The sequence below is a fragment of the Schistocerca serialis genome, chromosome 6, assembly GCF_023864345.2.
Source record: "Schistocerca serialis cubense isolate TAMUIC-IGC-003099 chromosome 6, iqSchSeri2.2, whole genome shotgun sequence".
Taxonomy (NCBI): Eukaryota; Metazoa; Arthropoda; class Insecta; order Orthoptera; family Acrididae; genus Schistocerca; species Schistocerca serialis.
In genome coordinates, this window is record NC_064643.1 from 92,866,993 (window position 1) to 92,881,250 (window position 14,258).

A 14,258-nucleotide genomic window follows, 5' to 3' on the forward strand; every position below is an offset into this window, starting at 1 on the left:
CACTGAGGTGAAAAAGGTCGTGGGATAGCGATATGCGTATATACAGGTGGCGCTAGCATCGCGTTTGTATAAAAGGGCAGTGCACTGGCGGAGCTGTAGTTTGTACCCGGATGATTCAAGTGAAAAGTTTCCGAGGTGATTATGGCCGCACGATAGGCTTTAACAGGCTTCGAATGCGGAATAGTAGTTGGAGCTAGACGCATGGGACATATCCATTTCCGAAAAGGTTAGGGAATTCGTTATTGCCTCTCATCACGGACAATTCTGTCGCCTACAGCCTCTTCTTAAAGACCGAGAGCAGCGGCGTATGCGTATAGATGTCAGTGCTAACAGACAAGCAACACTGCGTGAAATAATTGCACAAATTATTATGGGACGTACGACGAACGTATGCGTTAGAACAGTGAGGCGACAACATGAATCCAATCGAACATTTATGGGACGTAGTCGAGATGTCTGTATGTGACAAAATCCTGCACCGGCAACACTTCCACCGTTATGGAGGGCTGTACAGGCAGCTTGGCTCAATATTTCTACAGGGGACATCCTACGACTTTTTGAGTCCATGCCACGCCGAGTTGCTGTACTATGCAGGGCAAAACGAGGTCCGGTACGACGTTAGCAGATATCTCATGCCTTTGTCACTTCGGTGCACTAGAGACACATACAAGGAGGATTAGCACAAATGTAACGGGTTCTATACCGATATAAAAATAGAGAGAAACATCAGATAGTCGGAATAACGGAAAGAAACCTTTCTAAGAATAAAACACTGAGTTTAGAAGACTTTCAAGGCAGGAGAAATAAAATAAAAAAAACAGCATGGACACAAGAAAGGAAAAGTCAATGTGGGGATAAGATGGAGGGGTTCTGGAGAAATAGCAAACAACAACAAAGAAATAGGTAGGGCTGAAGCTGTCGCGCGATACAAAAATAAGAATAATAAAGGATGACTTCCATTGAAAGACCATCCTGTCCCACCGCATTTTGTCACTTGTTACGTCGAATGCCTCATTTGTGCAGCTTTCAGAACATCATTATTTTTGTATTTTGAATCACATAATCGTAACAAATACTTGCCACTGCTTTTTCTATTTTGTCTCTGTTGTTGGTTTCTCTTTATTTTCAATCCTTCCTACACATTAGTTTTCGTTTTACACTACTACCAATCTTTGGAAGACATTTTTGAAGGAATGTTGGCTTATGCTGAGTACCTGCTTCGTCACATTCGAAAGCAAGGCGCTACTGAGTAAAATCCGTTTTGTTATACATATGGATCGGATGAAGCTACACTGTTTTGTTCAAGACCTTTTTTTTTAAGACGAGGAGCATTCCAAGAATTATGTAGGTCTGATATCCAAGATATACCAATACTGCCTTTTTTTCTCAAATCGTCGCTTTTAATGCCCTCTCTGATTCGTGAGCTAATCTTATAGAAGCCTACATCGCAAAACACTCTTTAAAATATGTGCTGTTTTATTAGAAATCTACCAGCAAATTTTAGTCTTTAGGTTTCATCCGAGATCTAGCGTTACGTTGTTTATTGAGCTCTATTTCGAAACATTTAAATCTAAAAACGAGAAAATCTTTCACTAAAATACATCAAAATCGGGGCTCAATTCTAGTAAGAAGTTTATTTCTTTACTCTCGATAGACTGTATGAATTTCATACTAAATGGACGTATAGCAGTGTGCCCCCCCCCCCCCCCCCCCCCCCGCTGTGATATTACATTTACATACTCCTCAAGCCACCGTACGGTGAGTGGCGGAGGGTACCTCATAACACTCCTAGTCATTTCGTTTCCTGTTGAACTTGCAAACAGATTGAGGGGAAACGACTGCCTGTATGCCTCCGTATGAACCCTAACCTCTCATATCAGTTTCTTAGCAACGTGCGTTGGCAGCAGTAGAATAGTTCTCAGGTCAGCTTCAAGTGCCGCTTCTCTAAATTTCCTCAGTAGAGTTCTTCTAAAGGAACGTTGACTTTCCTCCAGGATTTCCCATTTGGATTCCTGATGTATCTCCGTAATAGTTACGCGTTCATCAAATCTACCAGTAACAACTGTAGCAGCACTCCTCTAACAACGTGGTAACACAACCGAAACAACCGGCTGTGTCTTCCTAACTTAAGTTGCATACTTTTCGAAGACGGAGTCCTCATTGACGCTCGCAAAGTTTTCGGTATGTCCCATCATGATTGGGGAAAGACGTAAAATAAGAAGAGTTGAGACACGAAAGGTCACTGATCCACAGAAGCACGATATACATGTATGAATCCGAGTTGTACATTGGGCTGCATGCTTCCTGTTGCAGGGGAGATGATCATCGCCAACGACAAGTACAACATGACAGAGATCAACAGCTCCTTGTACAGCGTCCAGATGAAGCTGGTCATCCGCAAGATCAAGAAGTCCGACCTCGGTGGCTACAAGTGCATCTCCAAGAACTCCATTGGCGATGCGGAGGGCAACATCCGACTCTACGGTAAGAAAAACCAACCTACAGGGTGACAATTATTGAACTATATGAAAGAAACGTAAATTAGTTACAAACTATGGCATCCGCACACATTATTCGATATAAAAACGTCACTACAGATATCAGGATTTAGTTTATTATACGTTCGATTTGCCTGCCATCATTGGCGATGATGTGGCGCAGACGAATAGCGAAATTTTGCATGACCCGCTGAAGTGTCGGAACAGTGATGCTGTAGATGACCTCCTGAATGGGTGTTTTCAGCTCAGCAATGGTTTTTGGGTTATTGCTGTATACCTTGTCTTTAATATAGCCCCAGTAGAAGGAGTCGCATGTGTTCAGATCCGGAGAGTACGGCCAGTGCCTTCTGGGTACCTTAGAGCCAGAATGCGGTCCCCAAAGCGCTGCTGCAGGACATCAAACACTCTCCTGCTTCGATGGGATAGAGCACCGTCTTGCGTGAACCACATATTGTCGAAATCAGCATCACTTTGGATAATGGCGATGATATCATCTTCCAAAACCGTTACGTACCGTTCGGTAGTCACCCTGCCGCCACGGAATATCGCACCGATTATTCCGTGGCCGGACACTGCACACTACACAGTCACCCGTTGAGGCTGAAGAGACTTCTCGATCGCGAAATGCGGATTCTCAGTCGCCTAAATGCTCCGATTTTGCACACTGACGAACTTTCCAAATGAAAGTGCGCTTCGTCGCTAAACCAAACCATAATGCGCATACTAATTCCCATTACGCCCCGCAGCCAGCCTTGCAAGCTTGTGCGTCCTAACGCAAACCGTTCAGAAGTTATGACGATATTATTTCATATACGAGGTGTGGCTAGAAAAAAACCGGACTAGTATTGGTGAAACAATAAAACGAATGCAATAAGGCTGAAAGTCGCGTGGCCTGTCACGTGACTCTCGCTCCGCCTACTGCTCGAGTTTCATCTGCCTCCTGCACTCAGTCTGCCCGTGGCGTCTGTTTTAAGTAGTTGACGTTTTGTCTGTGCGTCGGAAAATGTTGAGTGTACAGAAAGAACACCGTGTTAACATCAAATTTTGTTTCAAACTAGGAAAATCTGCAAGTGAAACGTTTGTAATGTTACAATAAGTGTACGGCGATGATTGTTTATCGCGAACACAAGTGTTTGAGTGGTTTAAACGATTTAAAGATGGCCGCGAAGACACCAGTGATGACACTCGCACTGGCAGACCATTGTCAGCAAAATCTGATGCAAACATTGAAAAAATCGGTAAACTTGCTCGACAAGATCGCCGTTTAACAATCAGAGCAGCGTCTGAATTAACAGGAGTTGACAAGGAAAGTGTTAGGCAGATTCTTCATGAAAGTTTCAACATGAACAAAGTGTGTTCAAAAATGGTTCCAAGGTGTCTCACAATTGAACAGAAGGAACGCCGAAGAATGATGTGTTCTGACATCCTGGAAAACATTGAAAGTGATCCCACCTTCTTACAAAACTGATGCATTGGAAAACTCCTGGTTCTCCACGACAAAAAAAAGCACGAATGTCAAAATCGAAATTCAAGGCAATGATGATTGTTTTTTTTGACATCAAAGGGATTGTGCACATTGATTGGGTACCAGAGGGACAAACAGTGAATCAGCATTACTACATTAGCGTCCTGGCTACCCTAAGTGAGTGAGTACGAAGAAAACGGAACGATTTGTGGAGAAAAAAGTCATGGATCCTTCACCAAGACAATGCCCCAGCTCACAGTGCGTTGTCAGTGAGGACGTTTTTGGCAAAACACAACATTCCCATCTTAGATCGTCCACCCTACTCACCTGATTTGGCCCCCTGTGACTTTTTTCTTTTCCCTAAAGTCAAGTCAGCTTTGAAAGGAACTAGATTTGAGACTGTTGAAGCAGTAAAAGAAAAAGCGACGGAAGTAATGTATGGACTTACCGAAAATGATCTGCAGCATTGCTATGAACAGTGGAAAATTGGTATGGAGCGGTGTAGAGACCGAGGAGGAGAGTACATTGAAGGAGATAACATGAAATTGTAAATAATTGTAAATAAATGTTTTTTCCAGCATCAGCCCGGTTTTTTTTCTAGCCGCACCTCGTATGTCAATAACTATCACCCTGTACGTAAGACGTCGAGAGTTATGCCAAGATCAGCCTGTTGATTGCTGCATGGAAATTATACACTGATGAGACAAAACATTATGCCCACTGCCCACAGCGAGGTTCACTGCCTCCTGGTGGTGTTGCGGGCACGTGACGCAGTAAGGAAAGAATGTCAGCGGAACAGACACGAATGGGCAGTCATTATACCGAAGACACGGGTCATAAATGCGGAACTCCGCTGATGTGAGCGGCTTTTACAGAGGGCACGTTGTTGTGGATCTGCGACTGGAAACGAGAATCTCTCAAACGGCGAATCTGGTCGCCTGCTGACGTACTACTGTGGTGAGCACCTATGGAAAGTGGTTGAAGGATGATCAAATAAAGATTAGGCCGCATGAAATTGGACGACCGGATCTCATCACAAAACGAAGAGGTCGAAAGATCCACCACTGTGTAATACGGGATAGGCAGCGATATGTAGCAGATCTAACTACAGGGTGCAACGCTGGTGCAGGCACAACTGTTTTAGGCACACCGTTCAAAGGCCATTGTTGAACATGGAGCTCCACATCACACGACCCCTACGTGTTCCAGTGTTTCAAATGCACTGAAATGTTCTTTCATTTGTGGCGGCAGGAATTCATGCAAGGGCCAAGTTCCAAGTTCAACATTACTTGTAGTTGACAACGTCTAGATTTACTTCACGACAATATTTAAGATTTTCCTTTACAACCAAATGAATTCAAAAGTCTGTTAACAACAAGCAATAATCACACAGCGCCGGAAGAACTTAAAAATTTGCTTTGAAATTTATCCTTCTGTTTTTAAAAGAAAAAAAAAATACAAGATGAACATCAATAATCACAGAGCACCAGAAGGCTTAGAATTTACTTTAAAATTCTCTCTTTAGAAATTTCCAATAAGATTAAAACCAATAATTACCAAGCGCCAGAAGGTTTACAAGTAGCCTTTAAATTTTTAAATATTACAACAAGGTCTAGATCAATACAGAGCTCCAGAAGGCCCATAAATACACCTTTAAAAATTAAATAAAACGCTTCAAGAAAAATAGATCAACATATTTTACGATTCTTCCAAAACAATTTAAGAGAGTAAATGTCCCGCATCAATACAAATAATCCACGGCGGTGTGAAAATAGTGATAGCAAGCAGGCCTGTAGGGGCTTAAGTTTTTGGTAAGCTGGCAACACTTCCAAATACATATGTATAAACATCGAATCTCCGGCATCGCTGCGGCCGGAAAAAGATCCTGCAAGAACGGGACCAAAGACGACTGAAGAGAATCGTTCAACGTGACATAAGTGCAACCCTTCAGCAAATTGCTGCAGATTTCAATGGTAGGCCATCAACAAGTGTGAGCGTGCGAACCATTCAACGGAACATCAACGATATGGGTTTTTGAATCCGAAGGCCCACTTGTTTATCCGTGATGACTGCTCGACACAAAACTTTACGCCCACCAGGGCCCTTCAATACCGACATTGGACTGTTGTTGACTGAAAACATGTTGCCTGGTCGGACGAGTCTCGTTTCAAATTGTATCGAGCGGATGGACGTATACGGCTATGGAGACAACCTCATGAATCCATGGACCCTGCATGTCAACAGTGGACTCTTCAAGCTGGTGGAGGCTCTGTAATGGTGTGGCGTGTGTGCAGTTGGAGTGATATGGGACCTCTGATACGTCTAGATACGACTCTGACAGGAGACACGTACGTAAGCATCCTAACTGATCACCAGTATCCGTGCATGTTCATTGTGCATTCCGACGGACTGTGACAAATTCGAAACCCCACACGACCAGAAACGCTACATAGTGGCTCCAGGAACACTCTTCTGTGTTTAAAGTCTTCCGTGAGCCACCAGACTCCCCAGACATGAACAATATTGAGCATATCTGGGACGCCGTGCAACGTGCTCTTTAGAAGAGATCTCCACCCCCTCGTACTCTTACGGATTTATGGACAGCCTTGACGGATTCATGGTGTCAATTTCCTACAGCACGACTTCAGCCAATAGTCGAGTCCAACCACGTCGTGTTGCTGCACTTCTGCGTGCTCGTGGGGCCCTGCACGATATTAGACAGGTGTACCAATTTCTCTGGCTCTTGAGTGTGTGTATCTGTGGTGAACTAAACTTGCAATAGAATTTAAGTTAGTGAAATTTAGTAACTGTCTGATGGCTTGAAACCTTCCTATTTGGACAATTTTGAGGCTTTCTTACGGGAGGGGAAGGAAGGCAAGGGAAAATTTAACGAGGAACGGAAAATCAAGTAGATCCCCAGGACAGAGCGTCGCAGTAAGTGTAAGAAGTGACCGACGACCCTTAACCGCGGTTGGGTACGGAACACCGGTGCCAGTCACGGCCTGCTCTTGTACCGGGCTCCGGCCAGAGCCGCGCCCGCTTCCTCTCCCGTCGTCTATTCGGCCGGCTGTTGAGGCACACAGAAACAGTTTTTTGGCCGGTCGGACGATCAGGAGCTGGGTCAGCACACAGTATGGCTAACTAGCCCAGCCTGCAAAACTGACAACCTGATATTAGGGTTAGATCAACTCAGACAGTAACCACGTAAAAAGCAAGAATAATTCACCACTTAAATTTCTGATTTTTTTTTCTTTTTTTTAAAAAGAAAAGAAATGACAAACACTTAAGTAAGATTAAAACACTTAACCCCAAGAAATAATCAAAGATAACTGTAACGAACCTATTATTTGTCTCCAGAATCTGGATATAGATATTTATGTAAGATTCGCCTCCACAAATCCAGTACTACTGACAAACATTTTAACAACAGTTACCTCCAAAAATCCAGTACTCGGATAGCGTTAAGATTGACTGATCATTCAAAGATATCACTAGATACAAATACTCCAAAATGGCTCTGAGCGCTATGGTACTTAACTTCTGAGGTCATCAGTCCCCCAGAACTTAGAACTACTTAAACCTAACTAACCTAAGGACATCACACACATCCATGCCCAAGGCAGGATTCGAACCTGCGACCGTAGAGGTCGCGCGGTTCCAGACCGTAGCGCGTAGAACCGCTCGGCCACCCTGGCCGGCCACAAATACTGCACCTCCACCTTACCATTATAGGGAATTCACTAACAGTCCTCAGTGTCCGCTACATGACAGCCGTCTCCCCATGCGGCTACGGCGTAATTCTAAAACACAGTTAAAAAAGAACAAATCGGTGCAATAATAGCCCTGTCTATCCCTGTAGGACTCTCATTAGTTGGACCCATTCACAGATGGAAGAAACAACACCACAAGGAATTGAACAATACTAAAACCAGTCACTTTGCAGCAATAGGGACGAATTACAAGTAATCATGGACACACAAAACCCAGAAGCGGTCGAAAGACCCAATACACGTCGTCCACTGAGACCGGTGACCGACTAACCAACGGTCGTTCTCGATGAAATCAGAGGCAAGAGGAAAGGTTGAAAATAAATCGCCAACTGATATCAATTCGTCGTCCGGCAACACAACGACGCCAACGCACCCCGCGATGGTACAAATTTATGTACCAAATAGCTCAACAGATGATGAAGAGATTTTTAATTATGAAGGGAAATTGGTATTCGATCGCAGACCACGTGAAAGGAATGAAAGATGAAGCCACCAGTTAGCATTTTACACAGAATTATTAAGTCATCCCCAAAACTTGGTTTGGGAATCGTGAAAGAACGTTAGGATCTAAGGTGGCAACGCAGTACTAAGCAAATAAGGGAAAGCCGAAAAGTGGAAGGGATATATAGGGCACCTGTTTAAGGGAAACAAACTAGAGGACAGAAAGAGTAGAGGAAGTCGGTGAAGATGAAAAGGGGGATGTGACTCTGTGAGGACAAGTTGTTGAAAGATCTAAGAGAAAACAAGGCGCTTTGGAGTAGATGACATTCCTTCGGAATTACTGAGACCCTTGCGAGAGCCAGCCATGATGAATTTTTTTTAACTGGCGTGGAAGATATACGAGACAGGCGAAATACCCTTAGATTTCAGGAAGAATGTGATAATTCCGATAATAAGAAATGCAGGTGCTAATACTACGATCGGTAGTCAGTGACGATTAATCTATATCCCCAGTTCTACCAGGCGTCCTCCTCTTACATTCATTTACCCACTTCCTAGTCTCCTGCTATTTTTTCCTTCTCTGTCTTCTAGTACTGCCGAATTCCAGCCACCACTGACCATTAAATTTTTGCCTCCCTTCAGTGTCTTAGATAATATCCTTTGTCTTGTGATACATGGTTCAAATGGCTCTGAGCACTATGGGACTTAACATCTGTGGTCATCAGTCCCCTAGAACTTAGAACTACTTAAACCTAACTAACCTAAGGACATCACACACACCCATGCCCGAGGCAGGATTCGAACCTGCGACCGTAGCAGTCGCGCAGTTCCGGACTGAGCGCCTAGAACCGCTTGTGATACATCTTTCAGTTTCTTCATCATCAACAGATCATACCAACTTGTACTATTGTAGTGGCCGTTGACTACGTGTATATCTTGGCAATGATAGTGCGCACACTATGCTGTTCATACTAGTTTACCCACATTCCTGTTTCCTCATTCGTTATTCTTCCTTCATTACTTTAGTTTGATTTTGTGTTAATAACCCCAGACTAACTTGACCAGAAATCTTGGTCCTGCCATCGCATTTCACTAATTCCCATTATATCTATCTTCAACGCTGTGGTTGATAATAGAAGGAAGACAAGAAAAATCAAGGATTGTTGACCTACAGAATGCGTGCCAAATGTCAAATGGTGCAAGATATTCGAAATTCTGAGGAAAACAGGCGTACGTCATAGGCAGAGACGGGTAATATAGAACATGAACAAAATCCAAGAGGGAATAGAAAGAGTGAAAGACCAAGAACGAAGTGCCCACATTAAAAAAGGTGTAAGGCGGGGATGTAGTCTTTCGCCCATCCTGTGTAATCTATGCATCGAAGAAGCAGTGGCGGAAATAAAAGGAAGGTTCAAGAGTGGGATTAAAATTCAAGATGGAAGGACATTAGTGATAATTTACTGATGACATTGCAAACCTCAGTGAAAATGAAGAAGAATTACAGGATCTATTGAATGGAATTAACAATCCAATGAATATAGAATATGGACTGAGAGTAAATCGAAGAAAGATGAAGGTAATGAGAAGTAGCAGAAATGAGAATAGCGAGAAACGTAACATCAAAATTGGTTAACACGAATTAGATGAAATTATGGAATTCTGGTAACTAGGCGGCAAAACAACCCACGATGGACGGAACAAGGAGGATATAAAAAGCACTCTAACACAGGCAAAAAGGACATTTCTGAATAAGAGAAGTCTGCTAGTATCAAATATAGATCTTAATTTGAGGAACAAATTCAGGAGAATATACGTTTGGAGAACAGCATTACATGGTAGTGAAACATGGACTGTGGGAAAACCGGACCGGAAGAAAATCGAAGAATCTGAGGTGTGGTGCTGCAGAAGAATGTTGAAAATTGGGTGGACGGATAAGGTAAGGAATGAGGAGGTTCTCCGTAGAAGCGGCGAGGTAAGGAAAAAAATGAAATGACGGACGTTCGCCCGCCGGCTGCATGTCTAATTTCAGGTGACGTCAGATTCGGCGATTTCCGTGTCTGTTGTGATGAGAGGACAGCACAACACCCAGCCCACGGACGGAGAAAATCTCTAAACCGGCCGGGAGTCGAACCCGTGATGCTGCATGGCAGGTAAACACGTTAACCACTCAGCTATGCAGGTCGAGGGCGAGGAAAGGAATGTGTGGAGAACACTGACGGGATAATAGGGGATGTGTTGAGGCATCAGGGAATAACTTGATGGTAAGGCGCTGTAAAGGGTGTAGAGGAAGAAGAAAGACAGAAACTGCTAACCGATTATGGGCTCTAATACTCCAGTAGAATATCAGTTTTGTTTTTCCTGATGACGGCCCCCTGAGTAGTCCCTATACAAATATTTCGCCCAGGAGGATGCCATCGTCATTAAGCAGTACACTACAGCTGCATTCCCTCGGCAAACAAATAACAGGTGTCGTTTCACCATGTCTTCAGTTGCTCACAGTACGAGCACAGCTGAGGTATGTTGGCTAACGTTACAAGACCATGTAAGTGAATCATCCAGACTGTTGCCCCTGTAACTACTGAAAAGACAGCTACGCCTCTTCAGGAACCACACGTTTGTCTGGCCTCTCAACACACACCTCTCCATTGCAGATGCTCATCCGGTATGGCTCTCTGTATCACTGAGACATACAAGCCTGCCGAGATCTGCGAGGTCTATGATTCATAGCGATGGAGGAAGCAGAACAAAGTGTTTTGTTGTTATTTGTGTTAAGTTTTTCACCTAAGCCATACATCATTTGTCCAGGTAATCCACCATTGCATAGAACCTATGACCTGACAGGCTTTTTAACCCTTTCTAAATACGTTCATGTTAACAATCTCTTTAACCTTCTCAGGAAGCACGTTGTGCAATTTAAGTTCTTGTTAGAAAGCGCTGTTTTGAGTTTTCAGCTGATTCTTTCTTAGTAAATGTTAAGATAAGCGAAGATCTTGCTTCATCGTCGTGGGTAGAATTGTTTGTGCGGTTTTTGTAATTTTTTAAATGTGCTTAACAAGTTAAAAAATGTACTGACATGATGAACTTAAAATAGTTAAATTCCCCACTATCTTTACGACGAATATTTTTAGTTTTTCTTCGTACAATAATTTTCTGTAGTTTTAAAACTCTGTGTGTTCATGTTTTGTGCCTGTATTTTCTTGATGACGAGATCCTTCTGAGTAGTCCCCACCCGGAGATCCAAGTGGAGGACTATTTTCCTCCGACTTATTTCACACAAGGAGATGCTATCATGTATGTGCAGTAGACTGATTACTACTGCATCTAAAATTTGCAATTACAAAGGTATACTCTCAGTGATTGATTCCAAGCCGGAATGTCCCTATGTATGAATACCTTAAGCCATCCTCAAACGAGACGTGAAAGCGAACGTGGAAGAGTAAATGGACGAGCTTCATGTTGTTAAGAATTCCCAAGCATTAAAGGCAGGATTAAAAACTCAAATATTTGCAACTTGAAGAGGAGTGTATCCAGTTAGATGCGAGATCGCTTTCCTTCCTAACAAGCTGAACCTTGGAGCGCGGTACTGTCTTACATCATTCTTACTGAAACTCTTTACTTGACGGCTCTTAGATGATAACTTAGGAGCCCAGTATTACAGACTGTTCCAGAGCACCAGCGCAATGTGCATCCCTCGAAATCTTCCTTGTACGAGTTGTTACAATAAAATGACGGGAAACGAAATACCCGTTGGTAGGTTTTTCCGTATTTGGCGATTTTCGTACAACTCTCATGGAATGCAAGTATGCCTTTTGCTGTTTTAGGACACTAGCACATTGAAGATTTATCAAAAACACGTCGTCTTTTCATGCTCTGTTTTAAATTCCAGGTAATAGTTTATCGCTGCTTAAAGACTTTAAGACATCATAATATCGAAGACACAGCCTAAAGTGTATCAGCTGCAGTGTAGTGATGACTGAGCAATGGGAGGTTGTCGCTTTCTAGTTAAATTAATAGAAGTATTTTCTGAAATATCCAATTCTATATACAAAGAAAAGCATTCTCCTTTGAGGGATGAGTGCTTTTCAATTTATTGAACTTCCGAAGTATTAGAAATGGATGTCAGGATTGCTATATACGTCATTGGCTTATTCCGTCACAGTTTAGTATAGTGTATACTACAGACAGAACCACGTGACGAGCATGTGGACAACAGAATCAAACGTGCATTTTAATACACGCAGAGCAAGTGCAGCAGTGTTTTTATTGTGTTAAAAGTAAAAACTGCATCGCAGAGCCGAAGTGCTTTCACGCTTATGTGAAACAGCAAAATGATCCAAGCCGGTGTTAATGTGTCCAAAGTAGAGTCAAAGCAAGCTTTTAAATATGCCTGGTATGTCTGATGTTGAAAGATGCAGCCGTCACGTGTCACTGGAGGACGCTACGCTCTCATATCACGTTTCAAGTTCCTTGTGAAGCATCACATTACCCGAAAGAGCCTGTGGATCCTGGACTGCCGGCCACGGTGGTCTCGCGGTTCTAGGCGCGCAGTCCGGAGCCGCGCGACTGCTACGGTCGCAGGTTCGAATCCTGCCTCGGGCATGGATGTGTGTGATGCCCTTAGGTTAGTTAGGTTTAAGTAGTTCTAAGTTCTAGGGGACTGATGACCACAGCTGTTAAGTCCCATAGTGCTCAGAGCCATTTGAACCATTTTTTGATCCTGGACTGTCGAAGGTATCGTCGATAGATGTCTCTGCCATCAGGGTATCGTTGTCCAGCACGTGGCAGCCATCCAAGCAGCACTAAAGCAGCGGCTCCTTGTATATCCAAGCAACATTTTCATTGCAGTTCTGGCAGGTATTGCCTTATCTTACTCCACGACTGTTAAACTGACAATTTCATTCGTGAGTCTTTTACAAACTTAATAACTTTCCTAAGAGCGACTATCGTGTTGGATTCTGTGACTCAGTCAGTAAGCAGTTGGATACTAAACTGTAGGTCTTGCGTGCTATCCTGCATTGATGCTACGATTTCTTTTCATTTATTACTTTCTCATCTCTGGCAACATTTTGTTAACATGAAAAACGCAAAGTTGCGCTGCAGTGCAGAGTAACTGAACAATGGAGCACTAAGGTAATTAATCTAGACTGCTAGGGGCCCTACACGTTGGAGAAATATTCAATGATGGGACGTTCGAGTGTCTTGTAAGCAGAGTAAATTGCAGATACTGTCTTTAATTGCTCTCGGAGCATGTTGCTTTACAAACTGGGAATTAGTTTCCTTTTCAAGTTGTGACTTCCATATTTTTCAAAGGTGACACCGTCTTATCTCCAAGTCTCAGCCTCCACAGTAATACGATACCATTTCAGTGGCAACATAATGGAGTCTTTTTCTCATCTAATTTGCATACACAAATCTTGCGCCGTTGAATTCTTTCGCAGGCATTGTTTTCGCGCGCCGAAAAGACACGACGCTTCAAATAAAATACATCACATAACTTTTAAAGACGAAGGATGCCCTAGTAGCAGCGAGAAGTTTGGTGGGCCCATTTAATTTGCAATGAATTTCTTTGAAAACTCGTCAAACTCATTCAACGCTTCGCTACAAAAGTTACTACTATGACGGGCCACAGTACCAGGAGTACTAGAGACACCTATCAGTTCGTGCTTAACAACCTAACTGCCTTTCTAAGGACGAAATGAACGCCAAGCCGAATAACTGCTTGCACATGGGCCAGTGACCCAATGCGTTAGTGAGTAGCTCAGTTTGTGAAGCTCTTTCTCGTGAATAAATCATCCAAATTTTCTCAAATTATAATCATTTGTTTGTTTTTATATGTACACTACAGGTACCGATTTCGGTCCCATTCGTGGTGTGTCGTGCTTTTGTCTTAAAGTGTATTTTCCGAGGAGACTATGTGCACAACCTGCAAAAGGGTTGTTGGATGTTTTCCAGAAGGATATAGTGCCAAATACCGTCCACTGACACGCTAAATCGTTGAAATCCCGATATGGTTGGAGGGACCTGCCCATAATGGTAGAAGCGTTCTCAATTGGGGAGGGATCCTGAGGCCTTCCTGGTTAATCT

General features: G+C 43.2%; 1 protein-coding gene across 1 annotated transcript in view; it reads left to right on the forward strand.

Annotated features, from left to right (window-relative positions):
* The window catches only part of LOC126484656 (lachesin-like), a 555,382-nt gene that overhangs the window by 508,526 nt on the left and 32,598 nt on the right, over positions 1-14,258 (forward strand). The window contains exon 6 of the mRNA XM_050108247.1: positions 2,314-2,484. Within this exon, the coding sequence (XP_049964204.1) occupies positions 2,314-2,484 (171 nt within the window). The remainder of the gene's footprint in view (positions 1-2,313; positions 2,485-14,258) is intronic.